This window comes from Barbus barbus (assembly GCF_936440315.1).
Source record: "Barbus barbus genome assembly, chromosome: 42".
NCBI lineage: Eukaryota > Metazoa > Chordata > Actinopteri > Cypriniformes > Cyprinidae > Barbus > Barbus barbus.
In genome coordinates this window covers 23272370-23287561 of record NC_136720.1, presented here as the reverse complement: position 1 = coordinate 23287561, position 15192 = coordinate 23272370, and the positions used below count along the sequence as shown (strand labels likewise).

The following is a 15192-nucleotide window of genomic DNA, read 5'->3' as shown; positions in this document are numbered from 1 at the left end:
GGGGAAATAATATTCAGAAAAAAAAGAGAAAGACATCATATCTCATGCATGTAAAAATTCTATAATTATCCCTCCCGGGACTTGTTTCAAAGTGCACTAAATTTATTTTTGAGGGTCTGTGAGGAGAGGTTTACCTAAGGATTGGCTAGAATGCCATGCATGTGCAATGACTGGGCAGGAAGGAGAGAATTTGAGCATTTTTGCAACGTGAATTGAGCAGGAGGAGGGACTGACATTGCCTTTTGGTGGCCATGCAGTCAGAAGAGTTGTTCTGCTTCATCTGTGTCTGTAGTTCAGAAGGAAAGACTCATGCCTGGGATTGCAGCCTCCGTTTTTGTAAAAAGTAAAAGTTCTAACAGTGCAAACGAGTTCAGTTGATGCCTATAAGGCAACAACACCTTCGTCTTTTTTGCATAGGCACAGCCACATGCAGCTGGCACTGTGAGGTGGTTATATTAGTTAGCATCACCGAGAAAAGCCCAAACATGGAACTTTTTTGCTTGGAAAAGGACGCAATCATGCGAGCTCAGAGAGATCCCAACATCTTCTGCGATGAAAGAGTATTGCAAAGTCTTTTAACAGTGGAGGACAGATATGTTCCGCAGGGACCCTATTTTAAACGTGTCCAGAAAGACATTCAGCCTTTTATGAGGCGGATGGTCGCGACGTGGATGTTGGAGGTTTGTAGTTAAAGTTTTATTATTGGAAACCGTTTGCTTGAACTGTGTTAGAAGTATTATGGAGCCTAATGTAGAATAGGCTGGGAAGTACCTAAAGTTACGTTAACTGACTTTGGCATGCATTCGTTTTATTACAATGCAGACGATGTTCAAGAAAACATTTGTTCACACCTGTATGCACATTGCATATATGTGTAGCTAATCAATGTGCAAAGGAAAAGTTTGATCAGGAAATGCAACGCTGAAATCTCCACACTTCGCGATTGTGTATGCTAGCCTATAAATGTCAATCATATAGAAAACGCTTTAGTATTTTTCTTCAATGCATGCTTTATTAGCCAGATGGGGGTCTTTGCTTTATTTACATGCGTGTTATGAATGGTATTATACATTTATGTAATTTTTGAGAATTTTTGAAACAGACAATGTCTTCGAGTTGCTCGGTGCGAAAGTGCAGCCATGTTAAGAACCGTCGATTTAAATGGATTTCAGTTCATCAAAGCAGCATAATAATTGTCGGAAATGGCTTAATTCGATACATATACATGATATTATATGCTGTCATTGACATTACTTAGATCATATTTTTTTTAACGTGACGAATCACCAAAGCAGTCATGTGTGGGCGTCATTGGGTTTCACAGCACACCCTGCTTGAAATGAATGAAGAGCTTCACCAGTTCCTCTTTCTCATGAAAAGAGTTTGTATCAGTAAACACATACAAGCTGCAAATAGTAGCTATAGATCAAAATAATTACACCAATATAAATAGCCTAATTACAAACAAAATAGAATATGAACAAAAATGTCTGATTAAGAGCATTGGGCCAACAACAACAACAGAAAGTTGAAGCAAGGACATGCAAATGTTAAATAAATACTAAATATTAGACAGCCTTGATCATTTAAATTGTGAGTGAATTCTGTTGTGTCCTTGTAGGTTTGTGAAGAGGAGAAATGTGAAGAGGATGTCTTTCCCATGGCTATGAACTACCTGGACAGATTTTTAGCTGCGGTTCCTACAAGAAAATGTTATCTGCAGCTCTTAGGGGCCGTGTGTCTCTTCTTAGCTTCAAAATTAAAAGCATGCCAACCGCTGTCGGCCAGGAAGCTCTGCATGTACACAGACAACTCCATTACATCTCAACAACTGCTGGTAAGAGCTGATGGCCTTGATGACAGCAAGAAGTCCTTCATCTGTTCTGTAATTCTATATTACTCAAACCCCAGATTATATATTTAAATTAACAGATTATATATTTTATATATAGGCTAGCCCTAGGCTCGTGATCTGTTGATTCATCATATTTTTATTATTGTGAAATGTAGATGTTGGGGAAGTGAATTTAGCTTGCTTTGCCCTCTAATGGTTGTTTTTGATGTTGAACAGTCTTCTGGGTTGAGCTGATGAAATGCACTTTTGATTTTTAGCCTCTGATCAGCGTGAGAACGGTTTTGATGATTTGGTACGGTTCCCATAAATTGGCAAGGACTCCCTACTTACATCATACACTTTTTTTCTAATCACATGTAAGCTGATAAAACCCGGTTAGTGTCTAAATCGAAATTATTTCTGGAGCTTCTGGATATTATAAAGAGAGCAGGAAAGACAACTGGTTCAACTAGGTCAAAACAAAAATATTTCTTATAAACTGCAGTGTTGATTCTTGTATAAAACAGATACATCAGCAAACTGAAGCATGCTAGTAGGAGGTGGCTTTAGGAGTCTTGACCATGGTGATTTGGTGTCACTTGTCAGGGACTGTCCCTTCTCGGCAGAGTCTTTACAAACTTTAAATCTCTCTCACTCTCTCTTCACTCAACAAGACACACACAATAAGGGTGTAGAGCTTCTCATCTTGGGCTGGTTTTCCCCTCATGTCTCCGTTCTTAAGAGTTTTTCAGAAAGCAGTTTCAGTAGGTGAAACAAAGCCAGCTGGGCACGTGCGAGGAAGGAAGTTGAGCGTGTGCATCGAATGCAGCATCTGGTTGGTGGAGATCAAAGATAAGCTTTCCTGTAGCTCAAATAGTAGAGCATGGCGCTAGCAACGTCATGCGTTCAATTCCCAGGGAAAGCAAGAGCTGATAGAATGTAAAAACTGTAACTTGAATGCAATGTAAGTCGCTTTGGATAAAAGTGTCTGCTAAATGCATAAATGTAAGGGGTGGAGCTTTGCATCATAACCTGATTTATTTTACAACTGTGATGTCCCTTTGGGCAAGACAGATCCATATTTAAAGAGCAACTTGACTAATTTCTCCCCCGTTTTGAAGAATCACAAGTGTTGAGTGACATAGAAACACAACTTAGACTTTTTAAATGCTAGTGTCAGTAGGGCATGCTGATTTATGTCACAACTTCTGTTTTAAGGCAATACATGTCTTTGCATTTTTAAGCATTTAGTCTGATGTGAGTATGGCATGTGATTGGCTGTTACCACACAAGATTGACACATTTTGCACAGTTGAATCACTAGAGGGCAATAAAATAGGCTGCAGTCAGGGGGGATTAAAGGGGTCATATGATGCGATTTCAAGTTTTCCTTTCTCTTTGGAGTGTTACAAGCTATTTGTGCGTAGATAAGATCCCTAAAGCTGCAAAGACTAAAGTCTCAAAACCAAAGAGATATTCTTTATAAAAGTTATGACTCGACCACGCCCATCTAAAACAGCTCATTCAAACACGCCCCCACATGTCTACGTCATGGTGTGGGCAGATTTGCAAAACACCGCCCAAATGTTTACGCAAAGAAAGAAGGCGGAACTATTATTCTCGCTGTAGTATTGTTGCTGCCGCCGGTGCGATGTCCTGGAGACGCTGTGTGTTTCGTTGTGAAAGTACATTGTTTTGGCTTCCAAAAGAGGACACAACTCCTTTTCAACACTTTTCAACACTGTTCCAGAACAGTTCAACCCAAATATTGGAGTGTGTGCAGCGCATTTTACGGAGGACTATTTCCTGAACCTGGGAGTAGCCTGCCAGCTGTGTACAAAGGCTGTTTCTATTTTCTATAAAGTGGGGCAATTCCAACTTTGCAAGGACAGTCTGGCGCTTCTGACTAAGTACGTTTTCATATTTAAAGAATTTGCCACTGATGATTCAAACATGAGTTTTGCGCAGTGTAGAGTAGTGTTTGTTGTTTGTCGTTTCTCCGATCACAAATGCAGACATGGTAATGTTTACACGGCGTGATGCAAAGTGATGCATAAAAAGACAGTATAAGTTATTATAATCAGTAATTATGTCCCCACTGGATGCAACAAATGCCTCGTTTGTAATGGGTTTTATTGTTTTTGTCTCGTCACGCCGGGACAAGGCATCAAAGTATGGTGAGGGGCGTAACATTTCAGTCACACGCTTGAGGTATCACAATCACAACGCACTGGATAGCTGGCCAATCAGAGCACACCTCACTTACATTCACATTTACATTTATGCATTTAGCAGACGCTTTTATCCAAAGCGACTTACATTGCATTCAAGTTACAGTTTATACATTTTTAACAGCTCTTGCTTTCCCTGGGAATGGAACCCATGATCTTGGCGTTGCTAGCGCCATGCGCTACCATTTGAGCTACAGGAAAGCTTCTCAAAACGATGAGCTTTGTAAAAATCAACATGTTTCAGAAAGGCGGAGCATAGAGGAGCAACAATAGGGCTGTCGCGATAACCGAGCATAAGCGCACAGCAATGCAACAACCGCGATATTTCCGTGTTTTCTTTTTCGTAAGGTTACGCCCTTCTCGTTTTACACTTAGTGCATTTGTATTGAATATTTGTAATGATAACAATGTGTACCATGCAGATTTGTACAGAGGCTCAGCAAATTTGCACTTAACCAGCCTAAACAGACAACGAATGAGAGAGAGATCGGCTGATCGTGTGCGATTACCTGCATCTGTCCTTCAGGCTGAGTCATGTATATTTGTGAAAACAGGTTGTCATGTCCAAGGAAAGCGAAATCTGTCTTAGCATTGACGCACTGCTGGTCAGCTGAGCCTTTAAAAGTGGCCCTCAAAGATAAAATGATTTCAACATCGTGTTTCATTACATCTCTCTTTGAATGAATCAGCATTTTTTAACTTGTTGATGAATGAACGTTTAAAGACTCACTGAAAGACAGTCTCTTGCCGCCTTGTGGCGCTACAATGAAACTGCATTGCACTGACTTGACAGCCCGTCTAGAACTCGCAGGTGAAATATCAACAGAAAAAGTATCTTGTCAGTCAGATTCGAGGATCAGAACTAACTGTTATATATACAGGCTAACTATAGACTAACGATCTTATTGTCAGGTTTATGTTTTGTAATGTGGACCGTTATTTAGTCATTCTGTTTCATTGGTTTCTGAATATGACCTCGTTACATCGTAACACATAAACACACAGATTTTATATATATATATATGCGGTAATACCGCAAACTGCACTATTGAACCACTCAAAATTACCGCAAGGGAAACTTCACCGTGACAGCCCTAAGCAACAATGTGTGTTTTGCTGAATAATGTGAGCAAAATTAGTTTTTTTAACCTTAAATCGCATAAACACTTTGCATTACACCAAATACACAAAATATTGTTTTTTTTAGCAACATCATATGACCCCTTTAAGTCAAAAACATTATCATTGACAAATACTAGTGGAGTGATGTTATCATATCATGATACTGTGGTACTGAATATACATATACTATGTTAATTACATGATATAGTTTGTCAAATATTTTTGCAGACCCTTTTAGCAATAAAAGTGCATATTCACTGTAAAAAACGAATTTTCGAAGATTATTGGACTATGGTTTACAAGAAAATACTTGGTGTTACTTGTCATTTCTTTGTAATTATTTGTGAAATTCGCCAGCAATTTCTGTTTTCAAGTACATCCTAAACCAGTCCACATGCATGAATAGGCTTGTATAAATTCCATAGCAGATCTAGACAGGTGGAGCTGGTGGAGGTGGAGGGTTTTAGGTGAATCAGCTTACAGAGAACACTGAACCAGACTATTTAAATGTTGCACAAGCAATCTCATTGGTTGCAAAATCAGCCAATCAGCTTGTGCTATGTAGTAAACGATGTGATTGCTAGCAGATTGCATGTAGATCTATATCTTTAATTAAATGAATTTCATCTTGTATGGATGCAGAACTAGAAAGGTTGGTAATATAGTAACTTTAGCTTATATGTTGTCCTGCCAGTCATATTCATTACCTCTTGTTCTGTTTGTCTTTCTCTGTCTCTCTGTTGGAGTGGGAGTTGGTGGTTCTTAATAAATTGAAATGGAACCTGGCTGCCATCACCCCACTTGACTTTATCGAACACATCCTGCACAAACTGCCCTTCCCTGAAGACAGACTGACGCTGATCCGCAAACACACGCAAACCTTCATCGCCCTCTGTGCAACAGGTAGGACCCGAGTCGAGTGACAGTGCACTGACTGCATTTGTCAGAAATGTGTCTGTATAAGCAGAAACATAACCGTTACTGTGCTAAATATGTATGATGTGAATGTGTTACGATGCTTTCTGCCTTGTTATTTATGTCTATATAAAAGTTTTGTATATTTAACTGGGTGTGTTTCTGCGGCCCTGCATCTGTTCAAGAGGCTGAGGCCTGAACACGAGCCAAGACGGAGGAGCCTCTTTGAGCTATTGCAAATGTTTTTGGTGTTTTTGTCATTGCCTTTAACAATTTTCTCAAGTCAGGAATGTTGGTTTACTGCACAGCTGCTGTACTGTGGCAGTCAGTCGAGTGTAGGGTGTTCAAGGATGACCATTGCGTCCTGAAATAAGCAGCACGCTAACACCAACAAAGCAGATGAAACGAACGACTGAATAGCAGAGGCTTTCCTCACTGACTGAAATCTGAGGGCCCGTTCTCAGGATCTCAAGGCAGAGGAAGAGGGGGAGTAGTTCCTGGAAACCTCAGAGCCCTCTGAGAGATGAAGGGAGGGAGTAGGAGGAGAAGGAAGGCTCTCCTCACTTTTCATTCGCAGCTGCAGGACGATTTAAGGGAGGTGGTGATGTTAAAACAGGTCTGAAACTGGAGAGCGTGTGAATGTCAGGTTCAGGTTTGCGTGGAATTCAAAGCAGATGTAAGATGCAGTAAGACTCCTCAGTCAGATTGCATTATCTCAACTGTTTTCTGGGAAGTTGTTTTGAAGTTTCTCACAGGTGAGTAATGTTCTAGGGAACGTACTGACCAGGTCACTGATGTTTCGGGATGCGTGTGCTTGTTTTTTCCTCAGATCACAGCTTCACCATGTATCCTCCCTCCATGATCGCCACAGGATGTGTGGGGGCAGCAGTATGTGGCCTCCAGCCCGACCAGAGCAACCAAAATCTGTGGGGGGACAGTCTGACGGAGCTGCTGGCTAAAATCACCCACACTGAGGTGGTAAGTGTCCAGCATCTTTGTACTGTAAAAAGGAAGTGAAGCAAAATCTCAGTAATTATATAGCAAATGACCATTCAAGATGTAGTTTAACTCAGGATTAGCCCTAGTTTATTTGTTTAGTTGTACAGTAATCCATTCATTCTGTCACATTTTATGAAAGAACAACTTCCTGATGACCCATTTTTTTTCCTTTTCTTTATTTATGTATTTCCTATTAAAAAAGGAAGTTGGGACGGGACACATCTCAGGGTTCATCTGTTTTATTTCAAGCAGTGTTGTTTTAATATCATTGAAATTCTATTTTGTTTTTATTTAATATATTAAAAAAAAAAGTTTTTATTTATTTCTATTTTAGCATTAGTTATTTTGTTTTTTAATATTTTCATTTCAGTTAACATTTTTAATTTCATATAAAAAAATAAAGATATATTAAATTAATTAACCACAAATAATTTTCTGATTCCAGATGTTTCAAGAGCTATATGTTCATCAGTAAAAATAGTTATGGAGGGGTAAAAAAAAAAAGGAAGAATTTATCCTTTTTATAATTTTAATTTAGATTTAGATTATTTCAATATATTAAAGGTGCCATAGAATGGAAAACTGTATTTACTTTGGCATAGTTGAATAATAAGAGTTCTGTACATGGAAATGCCATACCGTGAGCCTCAAACACCATTGTTTCCTCCTCCTTATGTAAATCTTGTGAATGCAAAAGATCACTGAAAAATAGGCGAATCAGAACATAACACCACAGTCGGGATCACTAATAGTTACGCCCCCAACATTTGCATAAACCCGCCCATGTTCTAGGCCAGCCGCCAGCCGAACCATCTGCAGGTATTGTGAAGAAACAAGCGAGGACAACAGCGAAAATGGCAGATCATGGAAATAAATGTTCCAGGCTGTGCAGGGGATATGAAGTGCAGGGTTGGGTTGGTGTCTGTATTCAGAAAGGCACAGAAAGCAAATAATGCGTTCTAATAAAATAACGCGATATGGTTAGCTTCTTGCTAGCGGTAGCCTGTTACATTACAGACATATGATTTCACTTATCACATAAACAAAGTAAGGAGAGATGACTGAGAATGAGGGCAAATGATTTACAGATGTTGAGCACCATTGACAAGCATCTGATCTTGTAAAATGTGTGGTAAGTACTGTAGTAAGTACTGCCGCTCCATAATATAAACGGAGTTTGTGCGATTGCGAATCTCGAAAGTGAAACTAAAAAGCGATCGTGCATTTGAAAGCAGTTTCAATGCCCAGCATATTAATAGCGGCTCCCTGATGCCCGCATTTTATTTACAGTAGAATGACCCAACGATATAACTGCGTGAGAAAGGATTGAAATATATATTTTCCCTGTGTTTCCTTCTTGTGAGCTACTGAAATGAGCCGCGCTGTGAAACAGCCAATCAGAGCAGAGCTCAACATTATTATTCATGACCCTTCCAAATAAGGTAATAACAGACCATTTCATTCTAGGCAGAAATCCTAGGGTTGTAAATGGACATGTAAAACCGTTTCTGGAGAATTTTTGCCCTTACCTAAGCCACATACCTTCTATGTAGATATCAGAGAACAATTTAAAATATTGTATCAATGCATTCTATGGCTCCTTTAACAATAATTTATTACTTTAAACACTTTTAAGTTTGCTGAGGCCCCCTGGTTAAGAAACCTAGAGACTGAGAGCATTGAATAAATGATAGTTGTCAATTTTCAAATGAGTTTTCAATACTGAAGTCAATTTTGTCAAACGGTGGACATAGCAGACGTGTGCAGGACATTCATGCATGACTGTATGGAAATGGAGAAATGTGTCATTTTATGAATGAGTGTTTGTGTGTGTTCACTGCAGCAATGGTGAAGTGTTTTCAGAGCTGCATACTTGTGGCGAGACACAGGCCTCTCAACCACATCTGTGGATTAAAGCGCAATGTTACACACACACACAGGCTCTTACACAAACTTACACATCTTGGCTTCAGGCTGTTTTGAAAGTCACACAGTAAAACTTTTTTGAATTGGACCCAGAGAGTGAACGCCCCATTTAAACTCCTCATACACTCATAAGGTTTAACACATTCTTTTCTCTCTCCTCAATGTAATGTGTTAAGTTTTTTCTACATTTTAAGTTCTGGAAAAAACACCACATGCCGCCGTTAGCAACCATTCCTTCCTGTGCCTGTAGTTGTCAGGACAACAAGGCCTGATGTGGCCATCTCATTCGGTTTAGGGAAAGAACAGGTTTTAATTATCCTGAGAAAAAGACAAGAGTTTGATACGGGATCACTCCCACATTTCTGCAGAAAGAGAGACAGATTTCAATGTTTTATTGTTTGAAAGATAAAGGTTCCAAAAAGGTTTTTTCTCAGTGATGCCATAGCAGAACAATTTTTAGCTCCTCAAAGATCCTTTTAGTGAACAGTTCTTAAAAGAATCATTTTTTCTTCATGTGAAGAACATTTAAAAAGCTAAAGAACCTTTTTCTGCAATAAAGAACCGATAAAGGTTCTTCATGGAACCGTTGCTGCCAATACAGAACTTTCATTTTTAAGAATGTACACAGTCCTGCATAGCCGATTGGCATAATATCTGAAACAGTTTACAGTTTCATTTTGGCTAAGAACTGCCCATTTAGACAGGAAAAAATCTGTCTGACCAACATGAGAACAACAACAGTTTTATTTTATGTGGCGTTTGAGGGTGAGTGGTTCTGAAACTGTAAACATGATTTTTTTTAAAGTTGTAAAAACAACAAAGATTAATGGAGCAAAAGAAAGTACTAGTTCAGTCTTTCTACTTCAAAAAAAACATGTTTAATTCAGTGTTGCTTGCAATTACATTGTAATTAATTGTGAAATTTACTAGAAATTTCTGAGGGAAAAAAGGTTTCAAGTAAACCCTACACCCATTTGTTGAATCTAGTTACTACAATAATCATGGACAAATCATTGAAGTAATTACATAACAGCATAATTGTAGTATTTGGGAAATTATGTACATCTTTTGTGCCGAGTCTCATAAAAATAAACCCAAAAAAACTTTTCAAAAGTTCTTAAAACAACCATTTTGTTGTTTGTGTTAAAGGGGTCATCGGATGCTGATATGTTGATATGATTCTTTAGGGTCTTAATGAAAAGTCTATAACACACTTTGGTTAAAATTTCTCAATGGTAGTGTAAAAAACACCTTCTTTACCCTGTCAAAATCAGCTGTTTTCAGCACGCTGATCTAGTCCATGTTGCTTTAAGGGCAGGGTTCGAGTCTCAGGTCCGGCAGGGATTGAATAACCAACACTCTCCACCCTCAATACCACGACTGAGGTGAGACCCTTGAGCAAGGCACCGAACCCCCAGCTGCTCCCCGGGTGCTGCAGCATTGGCTGCCCACTGCTCCGGGTGTATGTTCACTACTGTGTGTACACTTGGATGGGTTAAATGCAGAGCACATATTCAGAGTATGGGTCACCATACTTGGCCACACACCACTTCCGTTTCCCTTTCCCTTTAAATCAGGGGTTTGCAAGTAAGTTTGGCATTGAGCCAAAAAAAAACACTAGATGGCAGGCCAGAACATAGTCAAAGGATAATTTAAGATATTAATTGCAAAAAATGCAACCAGAATTGCCTGTGACTGACTGTTACAGTGTATTTTGTAAGTGGTAGTGAGCTGTTACTCTGTGTAAAATCCTGCGACCATCATTAACAAAAAGCCACATTTGTGTGGCGGTGTCCGATCAGAGTATGTGAGCGGAGTTTCCCCTCTGCGCTCCGAGCATTTAATAATCACTCCGTTCTCACTCCACTCCACGCTCACTGATATCAGAAACACCGCTCCGCGTCTAAAGTATTTCAGTATGTTTGAAATATCACAGTTCTATGCCCGTTTCCGCCACTGAATAATAAAAAAAAAAAGGTTATTGCGACTTTTTGTCTCACAATTCTGACTTTTTTTTCACAGAATTGTGAGGTATAAACTCATAATTCTGACTTTTTTTCTCGCAATTCTAACCTTGATGAAAGTAACATTAATCCTCTGCATCTTCAGCGGCTCAGACGTCGGGAGTAAATGACGACTATATTCATTATTACATCCAACAACTAAACACTTCAATCGCTTAATCGGAGACGCCTTGTCTTCCCCTGCACCAGAGTCGACACAATGTCACATATCAGTAAGCTATTACTCTGACATGAAGTCGATTTGAGAACTGTTCGACCTACAAGTAAAGCATACAGTTTAATGTACGGTAATATTAGTATCACTCAGCTCAAGTCAGGCAGCGCTAAGCCATAGCTAGTGTCAGCCTGTTTCAAGACGGAGAAACACCTCGCGTTTAGCCCGTCAGCTGCTTCAAAAAGTTGAGTGCTGAAATGAAGATTTACAGTGGTTTATTTCCACTGATTAAGTTCATGTAACATCTTAGCAACAATCCTTGTTGATTGTAGACCGTAGTTGTCGCTCAAACATCTTTTAATCATATAAAGGAGTTTATCCTTGAATGGTGCACTGCAAAAAGAGTTTTTGTCTTGTTTCTAATCCAAATATATCTTAAATCAAGAAGCATTTTATAGACAAGTAAAAATGATTGTCTTGTTTTCAGAAAAAAAAAAGTCAAAATTAAGTGACTTAAGTTTTTCCTTAAAACAAGCAAAATAATCTTATTTCAAACCGAAAACAAGATTATTTGGACTTTTGACTTGAAAGATTTGATTTAAGAATTATTAGGTATTTTGACTGAAATTAAGACAAAAAATGTAAGAAAAGCAGTTTTTTGAAGTGTGTAACATTTTCTCCCAATAAAACATTTTGACTTGCCATTGTGTGTGAAATGTGCTATGTGAATGAACTTTTCTTGGAGGGGGTTAGTTTGTCACCTTTTTCACTGCTGACGAGTTTGCACCACTGGATGGATGTGTACACACACTTCCAATACACATTTATGTTCAAACAACTTGTAAAGTGAATTCTGCATCCGATGACCCCTTTAAGAACATTTTTATAATCTAAAGAACCTTATTACACAACAAAGAATCGCTTGTGCAATGGGAGGGCTCCATGGATGTTAATGCCAATAAAGAACCTGTATTTTTAAGTGTAACGAACTTTGACATTTTTTTTTATTATTGGAATCAATGGTTTGTATGGAAAAACCTTACACTAAGAAAGAAAATGGTTCTTTTAAGAACTGTTTACTGAAAGGTTCTTTGGGGAACCAAAAATGGTTCTTCTATGGCTTCTCTGCGAAAACTCCTTTTTGGAAATTTTATTTTTAAGAGTAAGTATGCAGTACCATCCGAAGCTGACACTAGTGTGCATAGTCCTTATCATGGTTTCTTCTTTTCTCTCTTTCTTCTAGGATTGTCTGAAGTCATGTCAAGAGCAGATCGAGCAGTTACTGACCAACAGCCTGAAAGAAAGTCAACAACAGCATCAACAGCAACAGGAGGGCAAAGCCAGCAACAAAGGGACGCAATCTCAAAACCTGTCCTGCACCCCTACAGATGTCCGTGATGTCAACTTATGATGTCGGTTCCTGCTCCTATCCACCTCCTCAGCCTAGAAAAGATTCAGTTATTATTATTACTGTATTTAAGTTTAATTTCAAAGCCACATTAGATGGTCACATGCGCATAACACAAGCTTGATGTTTTATAACGGAGCGAAACAGCTGCTGTCTCATATCTGCAGGCGGTGGCGTTTTACATACTTGAATTTAATTGAATTGGCCTCAAACCATGATTAAATAATGCAGTATTTTATATATTCATTAACAGAGCATACATCTGTCTTGGCTATCATATGCAACTGTGTTATAGGTATAATTATTATTATAATTTATCTGGTTATTTAATAATTATAATAATAATACCTATTATTGTTAAACATATGATGCTTTTTATCTTACAAAATGTATTTGCTTAGTAATTCCCAGAGGCCATTTTTGCTATATAATATAGGATGCATGTGATCCCACAAAAATGCTGTTCTACAGCATGGAGAGAAACATCCATTAGTCCTTTAAGTGGGATCTGTTTGCTTATCATAGAGATATTATTAATACAATGATCTGATGAGTTACTTCTCAGATATAAGTAACTCTTATTATAGGGATTATTTACGGTGAATGTTATTGCATGAAATAAGCATATATGAATATGTTAAACGGTTTCTATCCATGCATGGTGACCCTCACAGCTTCATGAGCTCGCAGGACAGTTTCAGATGGGCACTAAGCATGTAGCAAAGGTGGAGTAAAGGTGAGGTAGGGAAGGAAGGAAAGAGGCGAATCGAAGAATACAGATTGAAAGATTTTGCATGTGATTGAAATATGAACGGTTTTAGACAGGAACGCTCTAGAATGTTTGTAATAATAAGCGTGATGCTGTTTGCTCATTTGATCTGTTTGAACACCAGCACTTATGGGTCAGGGATACTCGCAATGCTGGAGGGATTTAGTCTTTTGGGAGTTTTAAAATCCTTCTTAGCAAAGACACAATACAAATGCACTTTCAGATATCACCTCTCGCTGGTTATTCGTGGTATACAAGAGGAGGGCTAGTCATTTCTAAGGGTTTTATTTTTTTTGCATTCTTTTTCTTAAGTTATTTTTGTTTTGGGGCTGGTTTCCCATATTAGGTGTGCTTGCGGGTTATAGTTTTAAATTTAGACCAAAAACTGATCTAACAGTCAATTGCCAATAGAAATGTTGAGGTTTGACATGCCAAGATTGGTCGCGTTTTACTTTAGTTGTGTGGAATTCATGTCAGCATAAATAGGACATCATCAAATTTCATTAAATCACTTTATTTTGGTAGTCTATTTTACTTTATTTGATCAAAATATCAGTCATCTACTTGAACTTTTCTTAAAAGATATTTTGAAACATGCCATTTTCTTTTCTCTTTCTTCATTAGTTTGTTCTTGCACTTTTGAAAATTGATTTCTCAAGTCGGTTATCTTTATATCGGTGGACCTAAAGGTAACTGAAGAGGTGTGAAGTGTTCCACAAATATGCCTTTCCAACACATCTATGCAACTGAACTCCATGTTATGAGTGTTTTTCAAACAATGATCACCCATTTAAGTTTTGAGTGAGTTTGTGTGCTACTATATTCTTAAGTTCATTTTGTGTTCTTCCCATTCCTTTATCTCCGTGTAAATGTTTGAACTTGTGTTCCAGTGCTGCTAAAAGAAAAAGAAAAATGAAAAAAGAGCTAATGCATATCTTCATTTCGGTTTCCATGTTGCTGCTATATCAGAATTATTGAACGTGTTTTCATGGTGGCTGCATTTCTGTTTTCTTTTTGCATTTACACTCAATTATTTTCACGCATGAAGTGCCTTGGCGGTTACTTGCAGATATTTGCATGAACAGTCTTGCTTCATTTGTGTTTAATTTCATCTAACTTAACTGTTTTCTGACTTCTTCTAACTTAGCTATATTTTACTTTGTGATATGAAACGCCTTTATTGTTTTCAAATAATGTTCCTGCCCACAGTCACAATACCTCACAGTACTTAAGGCAGAAGTTTATAGAAGAGTAGTAGGATTAAAAAGAGGCGTTAAAGCTCCTCAACTAGTTTGTTAAACCTCCAGGTTTGTTCTTTTAGTAGCTTGTCAGATACACACTCACCAAACAGCTATAAATGTATTGGCTTGCCAGGTGGTAGATGGTAAAACATGGGGCAATGCATCGTTTAGATAGGCCTACAAAAAGAGTTGTTTTCAATTTTGTTTGAATTATATTGAAGCAGCCACCTTTTGTTCCACCTTCACACCTAAAAATATCCAAAGAATTTCAGCAATACCCTCATTTTTTATTTTTACTTACCTCATTTGGACCTATCAGACATTCGATTAAATAAATCTCAATTTGAAAAAACAAAAACTGTGTTGTTTTTTTTTTCTTTAGGAACTTCATGTGAATTAGATCTAAGGTTGTTTTTTAAGCAAGAGGCTTTGAATGGTTTCTTGCTGACGCCTGGTGCTTAGAAGATGGGTTGCAGGAAGTTTGTGGCATTATATCAGGCAGCCTCAAACATCATGTAATTATTTACATCGTATTTTAAATGATTAAAATGGATTTTTTTAAACAACAT

At 38.1% G+C, this 15192-nt stretch overlaps 1 protein-coding gene across 1 annotated transcript; it reads left to right on the top strand.

Moving 5' to 3' along the window:
• Positions 1-435: 435 nt before the first annotated feature.
• ccnd2b (cyclin D2, b) lies at positions 436-14969 on the top strand. Its single transcript, XM_079403755.1, has 5 exons — positions 436-680; positions 1622-1838; positions 5932-6090; positions 6932-7080; positions 12449-14969. The coding sequence occupies exons 1-5, from the start codon at positions 486-488 to the stop codon at positions 12614-12616; spliced, it is 888 nt and encodes a 295-aa protein (XP_079259881.1). The 5' UTR covers positions 436-485; the 3' UTR covers positions 12617-14969.
• The last annotated feature ends 223 nt before the right edge of the window (positions 14970-15192 follow it).